The following is an 18,781-nucleotide window of genomic DNA, read 5'->3' on the forward strand; positions in this document are numbered from 1 at the left end:
ACACTCGATGGTAGTTAATTCATGTGGAACGTTTTTAAAATGCTCCGATAAGATTACCAGATTGATAAATTCTAACCAATCAAAAGCACGACTTTAGAAACATTTGATAAGAATTAATTACCGTCGAGTATATATGAATATATTCAATACAACCAATATTCTATAAAAGCAGTTATAGCTACTAGTACACAGGACCAGCTTTAAAATTATAGAATAGAATAGAAATAAATTTTGAATATTAAAAAATGTTTTTAAATTTGTTGTAATTATTTGATTACAGTATTAATTATATTATCAACATCTAACAAAAAATAATATTAATTGTACATTTTTTTATTTACATTTATAAATTAATGTAAATTGTGAGATTATAACAATCATAACATTTATATTCTGTAGTAAAATGTAATACATAATACGATATTTACTTTTATATTAAATGATAACGAAATCTTCAAATGCTAACGAAAAAGAAAAATGAAAACAATTTTAAAAAAAGCGTTATTAACTGCAGATGATAGCAGAAAAATGTCGGAATCGAGACACAGATAACAGTTATCTTTTGTTGTCTTCAGTTTTATTTAGTTTCTAGATACTTCAGTTGGATTTCTTTTTTTTTAGGTGTGAAATTTTAGAAAATAAATAAAAAAATGAATACAACAGACAATAACTATTAATAAGTGAAGACAACTGTTTTTTAATAGTTCAAAGCAGTTTTCTTCATTTTATAATTGCTGTCTTCTACGTTCACTAGTTTGTTGCCAATCAAAACAGCTATCTTCGGATTTCTACACATTTTTCTTAACTTTTTTAAAAATACACCTTTAATAACATAAAAAAAGAAAATTAACTTTTAAAAAAGTAAAAGGTTAGGCGATTTTGATATATTCCGCAACGAAATAACAGATAAAAAAGAACTGAGATCAATCAACCAAAGTCAAGTTTATTATATTTAATCATAATGAAGCAACAAAATATTTTTTGGTCAATAAAGGGCTCACTTAACTTAAAGTTAAATTATATACAGATCAATTAGGAAGAATTCTCAAGATACTTACGCCGTGACTTGCCATTACCGTTTCATTGTACTTATGGTGTTTTTATGACGTTATAATAAAATACGTAAAGAGAAGATTTTAGTTGTTCACCAATAAACGAAATAAAACGGTCATGGCAAGTTACGTAGTAAGTATCTTGAGAGTTTTGAAGTGAATACTTCTATAGTCTCGCCGGGGATTTTCTCGGATTTCGGACGCGCTAATATAGCGGTACCTTTTCATGGTACTTCAATTTTTTCTGCGTCAACTAGACGACATGACTTTTTTAATATGCGCAAAACGTTTGCAGGTAAACATTATTGACTTATTGCGGTAAACATTATTACTGCCCGACACGCCTTGGCGTAAACCTCGATATACCGCACGCTTGTGCAAAAATGCACTTTCTACATCTCGGATTACGCACGTTGTGTCATAAAATATCATACGATACTATTATTCTTATTATATTTTCTTTATTCGTATTATATTTTGCCTATCCTAAATTTACTAGTTGATCAATGATTACTTCACCTATACTCTACCTGAGATTTTTTATCTCTCTGTCAAAGTTGCGATTAAGTTGGAAAAATAAGAAAATGGCGGCGATTTACGCATCAAAATCACTAAATCAAAATATTATAAAAATGTATCAAAAAAGTCATAATTAAATGTATCCTTGTAGATTAGTACTTTGCACTCAACGAAGACACATTTGAATTTGCATCGGAGACTAAATTATTTCAGTTTTGCCGCGAATACTATATATATACAGGGTGTTTCATTTTAATCCGACCACGACAAAAAACCATGGAAAAACTAATTTTAACGAAAAATGACCTTAACAAAAGTTGAAGGGGGTAAAGGGGGCCATCGAATGACACAAACACCTATGTCCTTGAACTCCATTTTCAAGGTCATTTGAGGGTAATTGTGATTTTTTTAAATAGAAACCTCTATTTTAGACCTTGGAATCGGATAGAGCGGAAAAAATTACGTCGCAAAGGATATTTTAAGTTTACTTTGGTGATCTTGAGAAGGTCAATATATATATTTAATTCTTGTCAATTCAAGGTCAAATAACAAAAAATCTGCTAAACAGCTGTTTGTCTGGTTTTACTTTACTGATGTCGAAAGATGACCTTGACAAAAGTTGAAGGGAGCAAAAGGGGCCATCTAATGACACCAACACCTTTGACCTTGAACTCGATTTTCAAGGTCATTTGAAGGTCATTGTATTTTTTTAACGGGAACCCCTATTTTTGACCTCGGAATACGGAGCAGCGGAAAAAATTACGTCGGAAATGACATTTCAAGTTTGCCTTAGTGACCTTGAGAAGGTCAATTCGGGGTCAAACAAGAGGCATCAGCCTAAGTTTGTTTTCCTTTCAATTTTTTCGTAGAATTATCATTTTGTTATTGTAATAAACATTAAGAGAATAATTGACTTAAAATGTGATTATGGTTTGCTGACTTCAAAGCCATTTTGTAAGGTTAAAAGTGCAAAAATGAAATATCAAATGTTATGTGGAGTCCATATTTATATCCTAACTTTAGTGTTGCCCAGGAACAATGACGTGGACGTAATAGGATTGTGTTCGCTTTGGGGTGCTTGATTAGAGTGAGTCTCCTTGCCTCTCACTTTTATTATGTACAGATTTGAATGTAGGTGCCCAATGACACCACCATTTTTTTGGATTCTATTCAGTTCTTGGGATGTTTTCGTAAGCGAATTTTTATCCTATCTTTAGCGTTACTCAGCTCAACAAGGGCAACTAGCACGGGTTAGAGAACGTCGTAATTACAACGAAGATGATCTTCGTGTAATGGTCGTTTTAGCAATGGTTCATTTGAATCCCCACGTTAGTACCCGTGAAATTCAAAGGCAAAGTGGTATACCTATGGCTACTGCTTGGAGAATACTGAGAAGTCAACGTTATCATCCATATCATATTACTTTGACTCAGGATCTCACACCTGCTGATATGAGGTTAAGGCTACAGTTTTGCCAATGGGCACGACAAATGATTGCTAATGATCGTCACTTTTTTCAATACGTAATGATTTCTGATGAAGCAAAATTCAAAAGCAATGGAGAGCTTAACCGACACAACTGTCATTATTGGTCGAATGTTAATCCGCATTGGTACAGGCAGATAGATAACCAAAATCGTTGGAGTCTTGATGTTTGGTGTGGAATTGTTAACGGATACCTTGTAGGCTCATACTTTTTCGATGAAAATGAAAATGGCCATAATTTTTTACAGTTCCTGAGAGAACGTCTTCTAGGACTTCTTGAAGAAGTAGATTTATACACAAGAGCAAGAATGTGGATTCAATTAGATGGAGCTCCTGCGCGCTATGCTCGAATAGTTAGACAATATCTTAATCAAAATTACCGTGACAGGTGGATTGGACGCACTGGACGTGGAGATTTGGGTGTTCGATGGCCACCGAGATCTCCAGATATGACATCACCCGATTTCTATTTGTGGGGGTATTTGAAAGATGTTGTTTATGAACATGAAACTACAACAAGGGAAGATATGATCCACAGAATTCAAACCGCTTGTTAAAACATCCCAAGAGTTGTATTACTCAGAACAGTAGAACTTTTTCAGCAGCGAATTGAATTGTGTATCCAACAAAATGGTGGTGTCTTTGAGCACCTGCGTTGAATTTTGAGCAAAAGTGAGAGGCAAGGGGACTCACTCTAATTAAGCACCCCGAAAAGTGAGAGGCAAGGGGACTCACTCTAATCAAGCACCCCGAAAAGTGAGAGGCAAGGGGACTCACTCTAATCAAGCACCCCAAAGGGAACACAATCCTATTACGTCCACGTCGTTGTTCCTGGGTAACGCTAAAGTTAGGATATAAATCTGGACTTCACATAACATTTGATATTGCATTTTTGCACTTTTGACCTTAAAAAATGGCTTTAAAGTCAGCAAAGCATAATCACATTTTAAGTCAATTATTCTCTTAATGTTTATCACAATAACAAAATGATAATTCTACGAAAAAATTGAAAGGAAAACAATCTTAGGCTGATACTTCTTATTTGACCTTGAATTGACCTTCTCAAGGTCACTAAGGCAAACTTGAAATGTCATTTCCGACGTAATTTTTTCCGCTGCTCCGTATTCCAAGGTCAAAAATAGGGGTTCCCGTTAAAAAAATACAATGACCTTCAAATGACCATGAAAATTGCGTTCAAGGTCAAAGGTGTTGGTGTCATTCGATGGCCCCTTTTGCTCCCTTCAACTTTTATCAAGGTCATCTTTCGACATCAGTAAAATAAAACCAGACAAACAGCTGTTTAGCAGATTTTTTGTTATTTGACCTTGAATTGACCTTCTCAAGGTCACCAAAGCAAACTTAATATATCCTTTGCGACGTAATTTTTTCCGCTCTATCCGATTCCAAGGTATAAAATAGAGGTTCCTATTTAAAAAAATCACAATTACCCTCAAATGACCTTGAAAATCGAGTTCAAGGTCAAAGGTGTTTGTGTCATTCGATGGCCCCCTTTACCCCCTTCAACTTTTGTTAAGGTCATTTTTCGTTAAAATTAGTTTTTCCATGGTTTTTTGTCGTGGTCGGATTAAAATGAAACACCCTATATATATATATATACAGGGTGTCTGAAAAGTTCCGGAACGGCATGATAACATCCGAACTAACAAAGGTAAAAAAAATAAAAACACATGGTTGTTAGGATTTTTTCCCAGCTATCCGATGGGAACCTTAAATTTGACCTTGACCAAGTCCTTCAAGGTCATTTGAAGGTCAAATCGATTTTTTTAAATAGGACATCCTATTTTCGACCCCGGAAATGAAAAGAGCGGAAAATTTTACGTTCAAATATGGTCTAAAATATATTAAAATTTGACCATGGAAGGTTTGGACAAGGACAAATGCAAGTTTGATACGATAACTCGAAAATCAGAACTCGTAGAGAACAACATTTAAAACGTAATATTCATAATAATTATCCAGCTATTTGATGGAGACCTTGGTTTTGACCTTGACCATGACCTTCAAGGTCATTAGAAGGTCAAATCGATTTTTTTAAATAGAACCCTCCATTTTTGACTCCGTAAATGAAGGGAATGGAAAATTTAGCGTTCGTATAGGGTCTTGACCATTTTTAAATTTTGACTTTTGCAGGTCATGAACAAGGTTCATCCCAGGTTCAGTTCGATAACTCGAAAACCAGAATTCGTAGAGAAAATTATTTAAGACACAATATTCATGATTATGACCTTCAAGGTCATTTGTAGATTAAATCGCGGATAATTTTGCGTCTTAAAAACGTATCCAATTTTAATCTTAACTTAACTTGATTGCTTCATCGCAAAATTCTACATCATCAACTAAAATTATTCCGATAGTCAAGCAACCCCATTGTTGAACATCCCTGACATTATAAATTTTTTAGTTATCATTATCTTACTTCTAAACTGCTTCAGCATAGTTTTCACCCCGTAGACTCAAATTACTCCACTTCTACTTTCACTTTTTAATTGCTTAAATTTTCTTGACACAAATAATAATAATAATAATAATAGTAACGTGTCAATTTTTAAACCTTCTATTAAATGGACAAGACTTGTTTAAATGAATAATGAACATTAACAATTTAAAGAAGGGTTCATAATAAACCATACAACTATTTTTAAAATTAAATTTTAATTTGACCATCAGAGATATTGTTAATCAAGAATTTCTAAAAAATTTCTTCGTTTAATATTTTCAATCTCAGTCATCTTTTATCCAATTTCAATTTACCAAAGCTCATTTTTTATTTCTTAGTATCTCGTGATATGTAGAGGTTGACAACATTTTTTCTGGAAAAGAAGTATTTCTCTAATTTTGTCTTGAAAATAGTGTTTTCTTGTTCATTGGTCATTTTTTTGTCGAATATTTTTCAGTAGTTAATTTGTCATTTTTCGCAGTCGTGCATATTTATTATCTGCATATAAACATGCAACGCCTTAATGAAAGAGAAAGAATTTCACTTTTGATGATGATAGGCTGGGGTGAACTTAGACGATCTTACGAAGATGCCAAAACTCTCTTCAATGAAACTTTCAGACTTGGCCTTACTCCAATTTCTAAATCTACAGTATCGAGGGCTGTCAGACGGTTTCATGATACAGGAAGTGTAAAAGATCGTCCTCGTTCTGGAAGACCGTCTACTGCAACAAATGAAGAAAAATCACTAGATGTCTTATTGTCACTCATAGAGGATCCCCATTCTTCAATACGCAAAATGTCTCAACAACATGAAATAAGCAAGTTTTCTATTCAGAAAATATTAAAAACTAACAAATTCCATCCATTCAAGGTTAATCTTGTGCAAGAGCTGAATGAAGATGATTTTGATAGGAGAGTTGAGTTTTGCGAAGAAATGATGTCTAGGATTGTTGAAGATCCCAATTTTGCCTTCAATATAGTATTTTCAGATGAAGCTACATTCCAATTAACTGGTACTATGAATAGGCATAACTGCAGATATTGGGCTCAGCAAAATCCTCACTGGATGAGCGAAGACAAAACCCAATATCCCGAGAAATTAAATGTTTGGGCTGGAATATTGAATAATCAATTGATTGGTCCCTTTTTCATAGAGGGTAATTTAAATGCAGCAAGATATGAGGACATGTTACGGATGCAAATCGTTCCTAGAATTATAGAGGTTACGGGAGCCAATTTTGAACACACGTGGTTCCAGCAGGATGGTGCAGCAGCTCACTATGGACGCAATGTTCGACAGTATTTGAATACTGTGTTCATTGATCGCTGGATTGGCCGCAGAGGTATTATCGAATGGCCCGCCAGATCACCTGATCTGACTCCTCTAGATTTCTTCCTCTGGGGATACTTAAAAGATCGTGTTTATAAAACTAAGCCACAAAATTTAGTTGAATTACGGCAAAGGATAATTGATGAAAGCACTTTGATTTCGGCAGAACACATTCAAAATTCTATTCATAGTTTTTATTATCGATTAGGTTACTGTCAAGAAACCGAAGGTCATCAGTTTGAACATTTGCTAAAATAATTCTTTCCTTAATTGGTCGGACTGAGTCTTGCCTTAACTGGTTGGACAACACCAAGTCTTGCCTTAACTGGTTGGACAAACCCAATAACCCAAGTCTTGCCTTAACTGGTTGGACAAACCCAATAACCCAAGTCTTGCCTTAACTGGTTGGATAACACCAAGTCTTGCCATAACTGGTTGGACAACACCAAGTCTTGCCTGAATTGGTTCGACAGATTCTTGCCTCAATTGGTTGGAAAAACCAAGACCTGCCTTGATTGATTAAACCGCATCTAACCTTAAATGGTTGGGCCGAGTCTTATCTTAACTGCTTGGATAACACCAGGTCTTACATAACTGGTTGGACAACAACAAGTTTTGCCTTAATTGGTTGGATAGATTTTTGCCTTAATTGTTTGGAGAAAACCAAGAACTGCCTTAATTGACAAAAAAATGGGTGGTCCTATTTAAAAAAATTAACCTTCAAATCATCAGGAGGGTCATGGTCAAGGTCAAAACCAAGGTCTCCATCAAATAGCTGGATAATTATTATGAATATTACGTTTTAAATGTTGTTCTCTACGAGTTCTGATTTTCGAGTTATCGTATCAAACCTGCATTTGTCCTTGTCCAAACCTTCCATGGTCAAATTTTAATATATTTTAGACCATATTTGAACGTAAAATTTTCCGCTCTTTTCATTTCCGGGGTCGAAAATAGGATGTCCTATTTAAAAAAATCGATTTGACGTTCAAATGACCTTGAAGGACTTGGTCAAGGTCAAATTTAAGGTTCCCATCGGATAGCTGGGAAAAAATCCTAACAACCATGTGTTTTTATTTTTTTTTACCTTTGTTAGTTCGGATGTTATCATGCCGTTCCGGAACTTTTCAGACACCCTGTATATATATATATATATATATATATATATATATATATATATATATATATATATATATATATATATATATATATATATATATATATATATATATATATATATATATATATATATCTTGCGTCGAAGACTATAAAGTACATTTGCAGAACCGCTGCAAAGACTTAGTACATTTCTCACTTCGTATACGTTTGATTCTTTAGCAACGAAACTATTCAAAATTTTCGAAAATTCCACACCATCTATTTAAGTATTCACTTCTATCGGCTGTCCCCGAGACAGCCACATTTTTCTAATTGATCAGTATATATCTTAACTTAACTTAAGTTAAGTAAGCCCTTCTTTGACCAAACAAATATTGTTGCTTCATGATGATTAAATATAATAAACTGGACTTTGGTTGATTGATCTCAGTTCTTTTTATCTGTTATTTCGTTGCGGAATATATCAAACTCGCCTAACCTTTTACTTTTTCAAAAGTTAATTTTTTTTAGAGATTTTAGTCCTTCTTAGTAATTTTTTTTTAGTATTTTATATTTTTCCTAAAAATAAAATATAAGCATCTTCAGCACCTTTCGACCATGGCTTTTTTGTAACATCTTTATCACTATGAAATGAAATCACGGATTGTTCTGATACACTACTCTCGAATGATTTCTACACCTAGATACCAAAATCCATGGAGCGCACCACCTAGACCTCGTCATCGGCCACCCTGTACACCTAGCCCTCGAGTGATGTATTTACCTAGACATAAAAAATTACGGTGAGCACTACCTAGACCTCGTCATCGGCCACCTCGTATACCTAGACATCGCTCTCGAATTATTTCTACATCTAGACACTAAAAACTACATGTGAGCGAGCATGCAGAAAACCGATGAGAAAGCAATATCCACCTGTATATAGCTGTGCAGCCAACTTCACGGTTCTAACACTTGTTGCGGCTAACTTAACAGTCGTAACATTTTTTTATTTGATTTGAGCATTTTATGAATACTACACTCGTGTTTTATATCAAAGGTAGCTGTTTTTATCAATATTTTTGTTGAAAATCATAGTTTGGCTTATTAAACATGATATAAGTCAAAATATATTAGAGACAATAAAGAAACGCATTTATTTCTTTGTAATGATAAATGCAAATTCCAACTAGAAGTAAATAGTAGCGCGGGCGCCGCGGCTCCGTCTGCTTCTCAAACTTGCCTTCGTGGCGCTGTTCCGCCATTTGATTCTTATGATACGATTTTCAATCAAGCGTTTTAATTAATTGAAATTTTTTAATCCGTAAATCGCGAGCGAAGCAAGAGTTCTTTGCTAATTTTACATAAATCAGCAATATTTACATACAGTTATACAATATTATATATATATATATATATATATATATATATATATTTATGTCATTCTTTTAGTACTTAATTACTAATAATGTATATGTATACATATACCATACAACATAGTAAGATTGGTCCAGATATGTCGGATGCTGTAAATAATAATCTTCTCAAAAAAATATAGCAAATATTTTTATTTGTATTTTGAATCTAAATCATTTTGTAAATCATATGCAACACGTAGATATATTTGTATATTTTACATACATTATCAGCGACGATCTCAAGATAGATTAGATAGGTCCAGATAAAAGGGATGCTGAAAATAATTATTTGTGCAGATATGCTCTTGTTTTTAGTTATTTGTTTGTGAACATGAAATGATAAATGCTGTGTGTATTTGTGCATATCACAAGATGTAATCTGCAGATTTGGTCTAAGTGAAAGGAATGCTGCAAATAATAATTTGTGCAGATACGATCTTTTTTTTGAAAGCAATGTGTTTATGAATATAAAATGACGAATGCTCTGTGTATTCATGGATATCACATGATATAAGCTGCAGATTCATTTCAAATGGACGGATGCTGCAAATAATAATTTGAGCAAATATGCTCTTTTTTAAAGTTATTTATTTGTGAATATGAAATGACGAATGCTGTATGTATTCATGCATATGACAAAATGTAATCTGCAGTTTTAGTCGAGATAAAAGGGATCCTGCGAATAATTCTTTGTGCAAATATGCTCTTTTAAAAAAGTTATTTGTTTTGAAGAGGAATGGTCACATTCGCGAATTAACTGACTAGTGGTTGACGTCGCATGCCTCCGCGATAATGAGAAGCAGCATAAATAACAAATTAACGCACTAAAAGCTATAATTATTAAAACTTACAATAAGTTAACTAAAGTTCAGAATACGCTCGATGATTGGTGGAAAGTTTTCGATGCATCAGTGGAACGAGTCGAGTTACTAGGTAGTAATTTATGTCTATTACGTCGCATTGTTCAGGATATTTATTAACGTCTAATACTAAAGTAATCAATTTAGAATCTTGATTATATAATCTCGAAAGTCAAATCTATGATATCAGCTACAAACTCAAGGATCTGCGGATCTAATTGCATGGCTCACACTAACTTCGTCAAATACTGTGCATACAGATAGTTTCGATACATTTCGATACATTTAACCAGAGCTGCAATCTACTGTATCAACGCCAGTCATCAGAAGCGATAAAAACAAAACTAAGAAATAGGTAACATGGATACTTTTGATTGCTTAGGTAGGTTTCAAAATGAGTCAATTCAAAAAGAAAGGACATGCGGTAGTATTGCAAATTTCACTAAGGTTATAAACAATAGAAGGGATATTATCATGCATGTAAATATTAGAAGTATGAATGAAAATTTTGACAAATTATAAATACTTATAGCAAGTTCAGTTATCAAACCAGCGATTGTGGTATGTTTCGAAGTCTTTGACCAAGTTAATTTTAAGTTATATCAACTGGATGGTTCAGACTATGAATAGATAGCTTATTATAATGAAAGTAGGATTAACAGGAATGATGGAGTCATTGTTTTTGTAAATAATAATCTAGTCCAAAGTACCGAAGTTGTTGAAACAGGTAGAATCAAAATAATAAATACTAAGATAATTTTAAATGATAAGAGTGGTCTTAAAATATCGGCCTTGTATAGATCGCACGGGATACCAGAAACGGAGTTTATACTATATCTAAATAAATTAAAAAGAGAAATATTAAGAATCACTTAGTGATAGGTGATTTTAGCATTGACCTACTAGACTGATCACTATAGTCAAGATTTTCTGTGCAATTTTCTCAACAATTCATAGTTTTGTTGGTATTACAAAGCCACCTATCGGTAAAGCTAAAGAATCATGTATCGACAATATTTTCATTAAATCTCATAACTTAAACACAGCCTCATATAAGCTCAAGCATGATATAACGGACCATTATCCGATTATTATTGCAGTAAATAAGCTGAAAACAGTAACTGAGGAACCATATGTATTCTTAAACTACAAAAAATTAATAAATGCTGCAAAGTCAAGGAACTGGAATGAAATTATGTCGATAACTGATCCAAATCTGGCCGTAGATAAGTTGTTAAGTGAGATTAATCTATGTGTAGAACTAGCGAAAACAAAAAGAAATGAAAAAGACACACTGGTAGGAAAAACTGGATTACTAATAAAATAATAGGGTCATGCGAAACAAAAGAATTTTTATATAATTTATGGATTAGCTTTTAATTTATTTGCAATTAGATGTGCAGAATAAACAACTAAAAACACAGTATAAAAGCTATGCAAAAATTTTGGATAAGTTACTTACCGATGCCAAAATGAAAAATGAATTAAATCTTGTGCAAAAAAACTCCAATAATCCAAGAAAACTGTGAAAAAATAATAAATACGAAAATTGGAAAAGTTAAAAAATCAAATGATACCATTATATAAAGATAAATGATCAAAATATTACCGACAAATTCCAAATAGCGCAAAATATGAATAGATTTTTTTGTGAAATAGGTAGAAATCTGAGTGCGAATATCGTTAATCCAGTAAACACGGAACTTAAAATGCCGGACATGAATCCTATTTCGATTTTTCTGAAGCCAACAAGTACGGTAGAAATAACAAGTTTAATAAATACACCCAAATTGAAAAATGGTGGAGTTGATAAGATAAATGCAATGACTTTGAAACTATTATGTAACCATATAATAGGTCTTCTGACATATATCTTCAATAAACGTATTGAAAAAGTGATATGGCCAGATGCTCTAAAAAGGGCCGAAGTAGTACCGATCTATAAATCTGGCGAGAAACATAAAATCACGAACTATCGACCGATCTCTCTCATATCCAACGTTGCAAAAATTTTATATAATAGAATTCATGATTTTGTAGAGAAGAGTAATATAATCTCTAAGCAACAATTTGGTTTCATGAGAAAGATTGGTACGAAAAATGCTTTAAACTATATAACTAATGTACTTTATAATAATGTCGATAAGAGTAAGCCTACTATAATAACTTTCCTAGACTTGGCGACAGCGTTTGATACAGTGGATCACAGTATACTACAAGCATAATTATATTGTATTGGAATCAGGGGACAAGCGTTGGATCTCCTTTCCAGTTATCTAAGTTACAGATACCAAGTAGTCAGAGTAGACGGTATTGAAAGCGATAGCTTGGTAGTTAACGCAGGTGTCCTGCAAGGAACGATATTAGGACCGCTGCTTTTTATTCTGTACATAAACGATATCTTAAAGGAGGTCCCTCCTGAGTCCATAATTTCCTATGCAGATAATATTGCTATTATAACCTCTGGCAATGATTCGATAGAAACCCAAGTTACCATGACCAATTTCTTAGTTGTGATAGCGGAGTAGCTGGCAGTAAACAAGCTGTCCTTAAATGTAGGAAAAACTGTTTGCATGTCTTTTGGGAGCAGCATTGGAAGTGTACCTACTCAAATAAATGTCAAAATTCTCGACAAAAATGTAACAAGGGTAGAACATTTTTAATATCTAGGAATTGTTTTTGACAGTAACCTAAAGTGGGACAGCCACATGCAATATATTATTGGGAAAACAAAATATCTAGTATACATTTTTTATAAAATTTCTTAAACCATGCCTACAGATACACTTAGAATGATATACTATGCATTCTTTCATAGCGTTATAAGCTATGGTATCATCGCTTGGGGTGGAGCATATAGAAATAGTCGGGACCAAGTACAAAAACTTCAAAATCAAATTTTAAAAAATATCAATAAAAATAATTTTCTATTAAATGAAAATCCATTAAATATAGAACAACTTTTCGCTCTAGAATCTTTAAAATTACATTACTATGATCTCAAAGAGAAATATATAGCGTCAGATAGTGTTACTAGAAACCGAAGTATTATTATACCTAGAACAAACAAAATAATTAGTAATAAAAATAGCTATATGAAAGCTATCACTATTGTTAATTTACTTCTAAATCAACTAAAAGTTTTGAATTAAGAAATGTACTTTCAAAAGAGCCATTAAAGAATAGAGAAGGTGCAATTTGTTAAATTTATAATCTTGTTATTGCGGCGTGTACGAACGAAGATGTCTTAACAACTAAGTAAGATGTATATAATAGTTTTAAGTCTTTATTTATATTGTATTTTTGTTTTAAACAGGCCTGCTAACAGGTACCTACGTGTACCTCTGCAGGATTTCAGGTATGAACCCTATATCTTATAAATTTTTCTGGTAATAAATAATAATAATAATAATAATTCACTACTTGTATCTGGCATTTCAGAATTATTTTATCAACATTTTAAAAATTATCTTCATTTACGTATTCAAACACAATGGCGGTAGCAAATAAATCGTCTAATAAACAACGTTTCGAGATTATCTTACAAAAATTAAGAGATTCAGAGAAGAAGGACCAGATGGAAAAATTAGGCGAATTTAACCAAATTATTACGGAAGAATTAGCATTACTAGACGAGCTACAAACATCACTCGAAGAGCAGGTCGAAATTCTAGAATCAAAAGAAGACAATTAATCGATCGGCCTGTTTCAAATTAATATCAAATTACCATTAACCACCTCTAAAACTATTAACATTTAGTTCATGCGATCAACAAAATAAAAAGCGATCTTGATGATTTTAAACACGAAAATTTGCGACTGCAGAGTAGGGTAAAACCCCTCAAGCAGAAAAATGATACGATAATCGGGAAGAATGTAACGTTTCAAACCAGTATTGATGCATTATCCGAAAAAATAAAACCCACGGTGTCAGTAACACAGCTTCGCGAGGAAATCCGAAAAATATCAGAAAAGTTATCCAGCGAGACCACACGAGTAGAAAAATTGATTCGCAGGCAGGGCCACGCGTTAAGCAGTGATCTTACTTCCGACATCACACGGCGAATCAAAATCGAAATACCAAAATTCAAGGGTTTCACAGGAGAAAGGCCAATGAAGTTTTTGAAGGAATAAGAAAATTACGTAGCGACTGTGAAACCAAAAGGTCACGAATTACACTGCGTAATTTCCTAGCAGTAACTTCGGGACCATTTCAAAATGTAATCTGCAGATTCAGTCCAGATAATAGGAAAGCTGCGATAAATTATTTCTGCAGATATGATATTTATTCAAAGTTATTTGTTTGTGAATATGAAATGACGAATGCTGCATGTATTCATGCATATTACAAAATGTAATCTACAGTATTGGTTGAAATAAAAGAAATGCTAGGAAAATATCTTGGGCAGATATGCTCTTTTTTAAAGTTATTTGTTTGTAAACATGAAATGACAAATGCTGTACGTATTTATGCATATCACAAGATGTAATCTGCAAATTTGGTCCAGATGTAAGGGATGCTGAAAATAATCATTTGTGCAGATCTAATCTTTTTTAAAGCTATCTGTTTGTGAATTTGAAATAACGAACGCCGTATGGATTTATACATATAACAAGATGTAATCCGCAGATTTGGTCAAGATAAAAAGGATGTTGCAAATAATAATTTGTGCAGATATGCTCTTTTTTTAAAGTTAGATGTTTGTGAATATGAAATGAGGAATACTGTATGTATTTATGTATATCAAAAAATTTTATTTGCTGTTTTGGTCGAGATGAAAGGGATGCTGAGAATAATTATTTGTGCAGACACGCCCTTTTTTCAAAGCTATGAGTTTCTTAATATGAAGTGGCGAATGCTGTATATGTTTTTGCATATCACAAGAGGTAAACATCAGATTCAGTCCAGATAAAAAAGATGTTAAAAATAATTATTTGTGCAGATATGCTCTTTTATTAAAACTATCTGTTTGTGAACATGAAATGCTGTATTATTGTAATTATTATGCTTGTAATATTCGTGCATATTACAAGATCTAATCTGCAGTTTTCATCGAAATAAAAGAGATGCTGACAAAAATAATTCGTGCAAATATAATTGTTTTACTGTTATATTATAATTCTTTTATGATTCTGACTATTTTATAATATTTTTTATTTTCTTTGATGATATGATTAATACAATATATTCAACAAATAGAATATCTAAAAATGCATAAAATTGTCTACTTTTCTAAAACTAAATTGTTAAACTTTTTGAAAAAATTTATGACTTTAAAAAACCATAATATCTATTTGCTGTAAATATTTTAAAACATTTTGATGACTAGTTTTCGAGCTAAAAATCGAAAACTAAAAAATATGGATTTCTACAGGCATACGATTACGGGAGTAAAAAGGCTTTAGTGAAGTTAAAATTTTGGGGAAATATCAATTTTCTTATCACCTCGGCTAGGTTCTTTTTGCTGCTGATGAAACTATTTAGTTTAAAAGATATTAGGATTCAAATCCTTTGTCTCTCACCCTGTATACCTTGTGTAACTGAAAATTACTATTTTTGTTAAACCTTTTAACCCACTAACTAAAAATCAGAATGTTTTAAGAAAATTCGTGATTTTATAAGGTCATGAGGACTCTATGGTATTTAAAATATTGGTGCTCCTTCAGTAAAATAATTAAGATTGATAGTATTTTAAGAATCATTAATATACCGATTACTTGAACAATACTGTATCTATTGGAATTATACATTTTCTAGGAGGAAGCTACGTGCCAAAGAATTGATAGCAGTTTTTTCAGTAGAGTAAGATAAATTAATATTAAACAATATAAACTTCTTATAATAAACCAAATTTTAAAATAGATGTTTTAAACAAACATTACAATAAATTATGTACTCTGAATAATGTATTATATATTTTTATTATAATATCTAAATATTTGTTATAATAATTTATAGTTTGTAACGGGCGGAGATAGCACCCGTAAGAGCTAGTCGGCGCGAGTCGAAGGTAGTGCGTCGTTGGCTCAGTGGTTAGAGCACGCGCCTTGAGATCTCGGGGACGTGGGGTCGAATCCTCCTCGTCGCTTTACTTGGGTGCGAATTAGTTCTCGGAAACCCCGTTACAATATATAATCAAACATTTTTTTTCTTTAACTCACGGTAAATATTTTCCAGAAACAGTTTCCAATGCACCTGAATTTTTTTAGATTTTTAAATTACTTTTTACCTATCTTATCAGCCATTTAAACCTTAATATTGGTAAAAGTAAAAGTAATAAAGTATTAATACCTTTTTATAGTGCAAAAGTTCCTATATTAAAATTTTTTCTAAGTATTACAAAAAATGATTAAAAAATTATTAAATTATTACCAGATAAAATCTAAGTTATCAAGCGCAAAGCACGCTGATCTAATCCTAGTATAATAAATAAGAGATTAGAATTAGTTTGTATTAAAAATATAATTTTATCAATATATAAAGTTAATAATAATTCATTGGAACTTATATCTTAAAAAATACATTTAATCAATATTAAGTAATTATATTTATTTCGTTTAACAATCTACAGTTAGAATATAGGCACTAACACCCGACACACGTCCCGTACCGACTGCTCACAGCGCCCATGACGTCGAGTCGACACAGTCACTTTGTCTGCTGCTGAGCTCGGCGGCGCGCACGGGCTGCCGCCTCACTATTCGCCATCCCTCCGAGCAAGCAACATCTTCCGTACAACGCCACGTTTTCCATAACCAAGCTTTGTCACGTTCAATTAATAAAGCCACGTTTATTTCGTTTATTCTATTCGAGTGTGTTAATTTCGTGTTTTATCATGTTCCTTAGTATATCACGCGTAGGAAATATCCTCAATCCCGACAGGTTATGAGCCCCGCTCGCGACCACTGCGCAGATCGGTTTTCGTAAACAGTGACACAAGTGAATAAAAAGAAAAAGAAGAACTACGATCTACACTCGAGGAAAAAGGCACGCTGCTTCTCAGTGAACGTCACGATTACGCCGCTCAACAAAGAAAGCCACACATCCCGCATCTGCCTACAACGTCTACAAAGTTAAGCTTCCTCCAGCAAAAGTACCAAGGTCACCGTTGATTCAAAACAATGGTATCAGGTCCATTTCAATGAAAAAATCCGGAACCAACGTGTAAGTACACGAAAGCAAATTTGAAAAGTTAAGTAGAAACGAAATACAAAGTGAAGTTAAAAATCGCGAAATATCATCTAAAATAATCTTATAATTAGATTAAATTTTGTTGTCTAAACTAATAAATAGATAAATCTGACATAGTTATAACTTTGAAAAACGCGCCATAATATGGTAACTGATCCCGTTTAAAGTATTCGCAAGTTAAGGCAAAAGTGACCACCTGGTAGATATATTCGGAAGCTTTAAAAGTTATACCAAAACGAGTGATCACAACCTCGCAATAATACAATCATTTCTTTATTCTGACACCACTGTTTGCGTAAATCAGTACATCCTAATATTTCTATAGAATCTTTTGTTCCTAATCATAAATTTTAAATCAATATTTATTATATATACAGGGTGATTCTAAAACAATGCAACATTTATATATCACTGTAATCAGCGTAAAAATCTAAGCATAGGAAAATTAGTCGGGAAATTGTTCCGTGGAAAATGAGTTCAGCGAAAGCCAATCAGAGCGCGAGTACAGGAGAAAGAAACGCTCTGCCGCCAGCCGTACCATCGTGCCCCGGGGAGAGAGGTAGAGCGCCGTCGAGCTGGCAGCGAAGAGTGGGGACGGCCGTTGCTAAGGCGGCCGGCGAGGAAGAGAGAGAGAGGCAATAGACGAGCGCGAAAAATAAAACACGCGGCTGACGATCAGCTAACGTGCAGTGTCGTCGTGTTTCTCAAAAATAATGCGACTAGAATTGTTGCGTCAATGCTATCTCGGCTATGACGCGATAGTTGGTATGACTTGTCGCACGAGGTTGACAAATGCAACGATTTCGAGGCTGCAGTTGAAAAGTTCGATCGATCAGTTGTGCCTTGTGACAGAGACCTTGTGAGCCTCGCCAAGGCCGCGTTCTTACGCTCAACTGCAAGTTTTAGCAGCTCGAATGTGTCGTAGGTGACGGAGCGAGTAGCCCTTACACAGTCGAGCTTTTTTTGATTTATTTTCGGTGCTTGCGAGATAGAGACCACGTGAGCCGCGCCGCGGCCGCGTTCTTAGGCTAAGCTGCGAGTTTCAGCAGCTGGAATGTGTCGTGGATGACGAGGCGAGCTGCTAGTCGAGAGTCAAGCTTGTTTTGATTAAGTTTCGGAGCTTGCGCGACAAAGACCTAATGCGCCGCGCTGCAGTCCAGTACATACGCACAGGTGCGTACTTACCTCGCCGAAATTCTTGTGAGTAACACAGCGAGCTGCTAGTCAAAAGTCGAGCTCGTTTCGATTAATTATGAGAGCTTGCGCAACAGAGATGACCTGCATGCTCACGTTGATAAGGCAACAAGTGTTTAGTCAGGGCAGGAGCAAGCGTAGCGTCGCGCTAAATCGGCCGGTGTGTGGCTCCA

General features: G+C 33.7%; 1 protein-coding gene across 12 annotated transcripts in view; it reads right to left on the reverse strand.

Annotated features, from left to right (window-relative positions):
- Positions 1-18,781, reverse strand: part of LOC100114234 (cGMP-dependent protein kinase) — a 474,555-nt gene that overhangs the window by 59,223 nt on the left and 396,551 nt on the right. Inside the window, exon 13 of one of the 12 annotated variants that reach the window (XM_031925291.2) lies at positions 11,669-11,745. Within the exon in view, the coding sequence (XP_031781151.1) occupies positions 11,707-11,745 (39 nt within the window). The 3' untranslated portion in view covers positions 11,669-11,706. 12 annotated transcript variants of the gene reach the window in all.

This window comes from Nasonia vitripennis (genome assembly GCF_009193385.2).
Source record: "Nasonia vitripennis strain AsymCx chromosome 2 unlocalized genomic scaffold, Nvit_psr_1.1 chr2_random0009, whole genome shotgun sequence".
Lineage (NCBI taxonomy): Eukaryota > Metazoa > Arthropoda > Insecta > Hymenoptera > Pteromalidae > Nasonia > Nasonia vitripennis.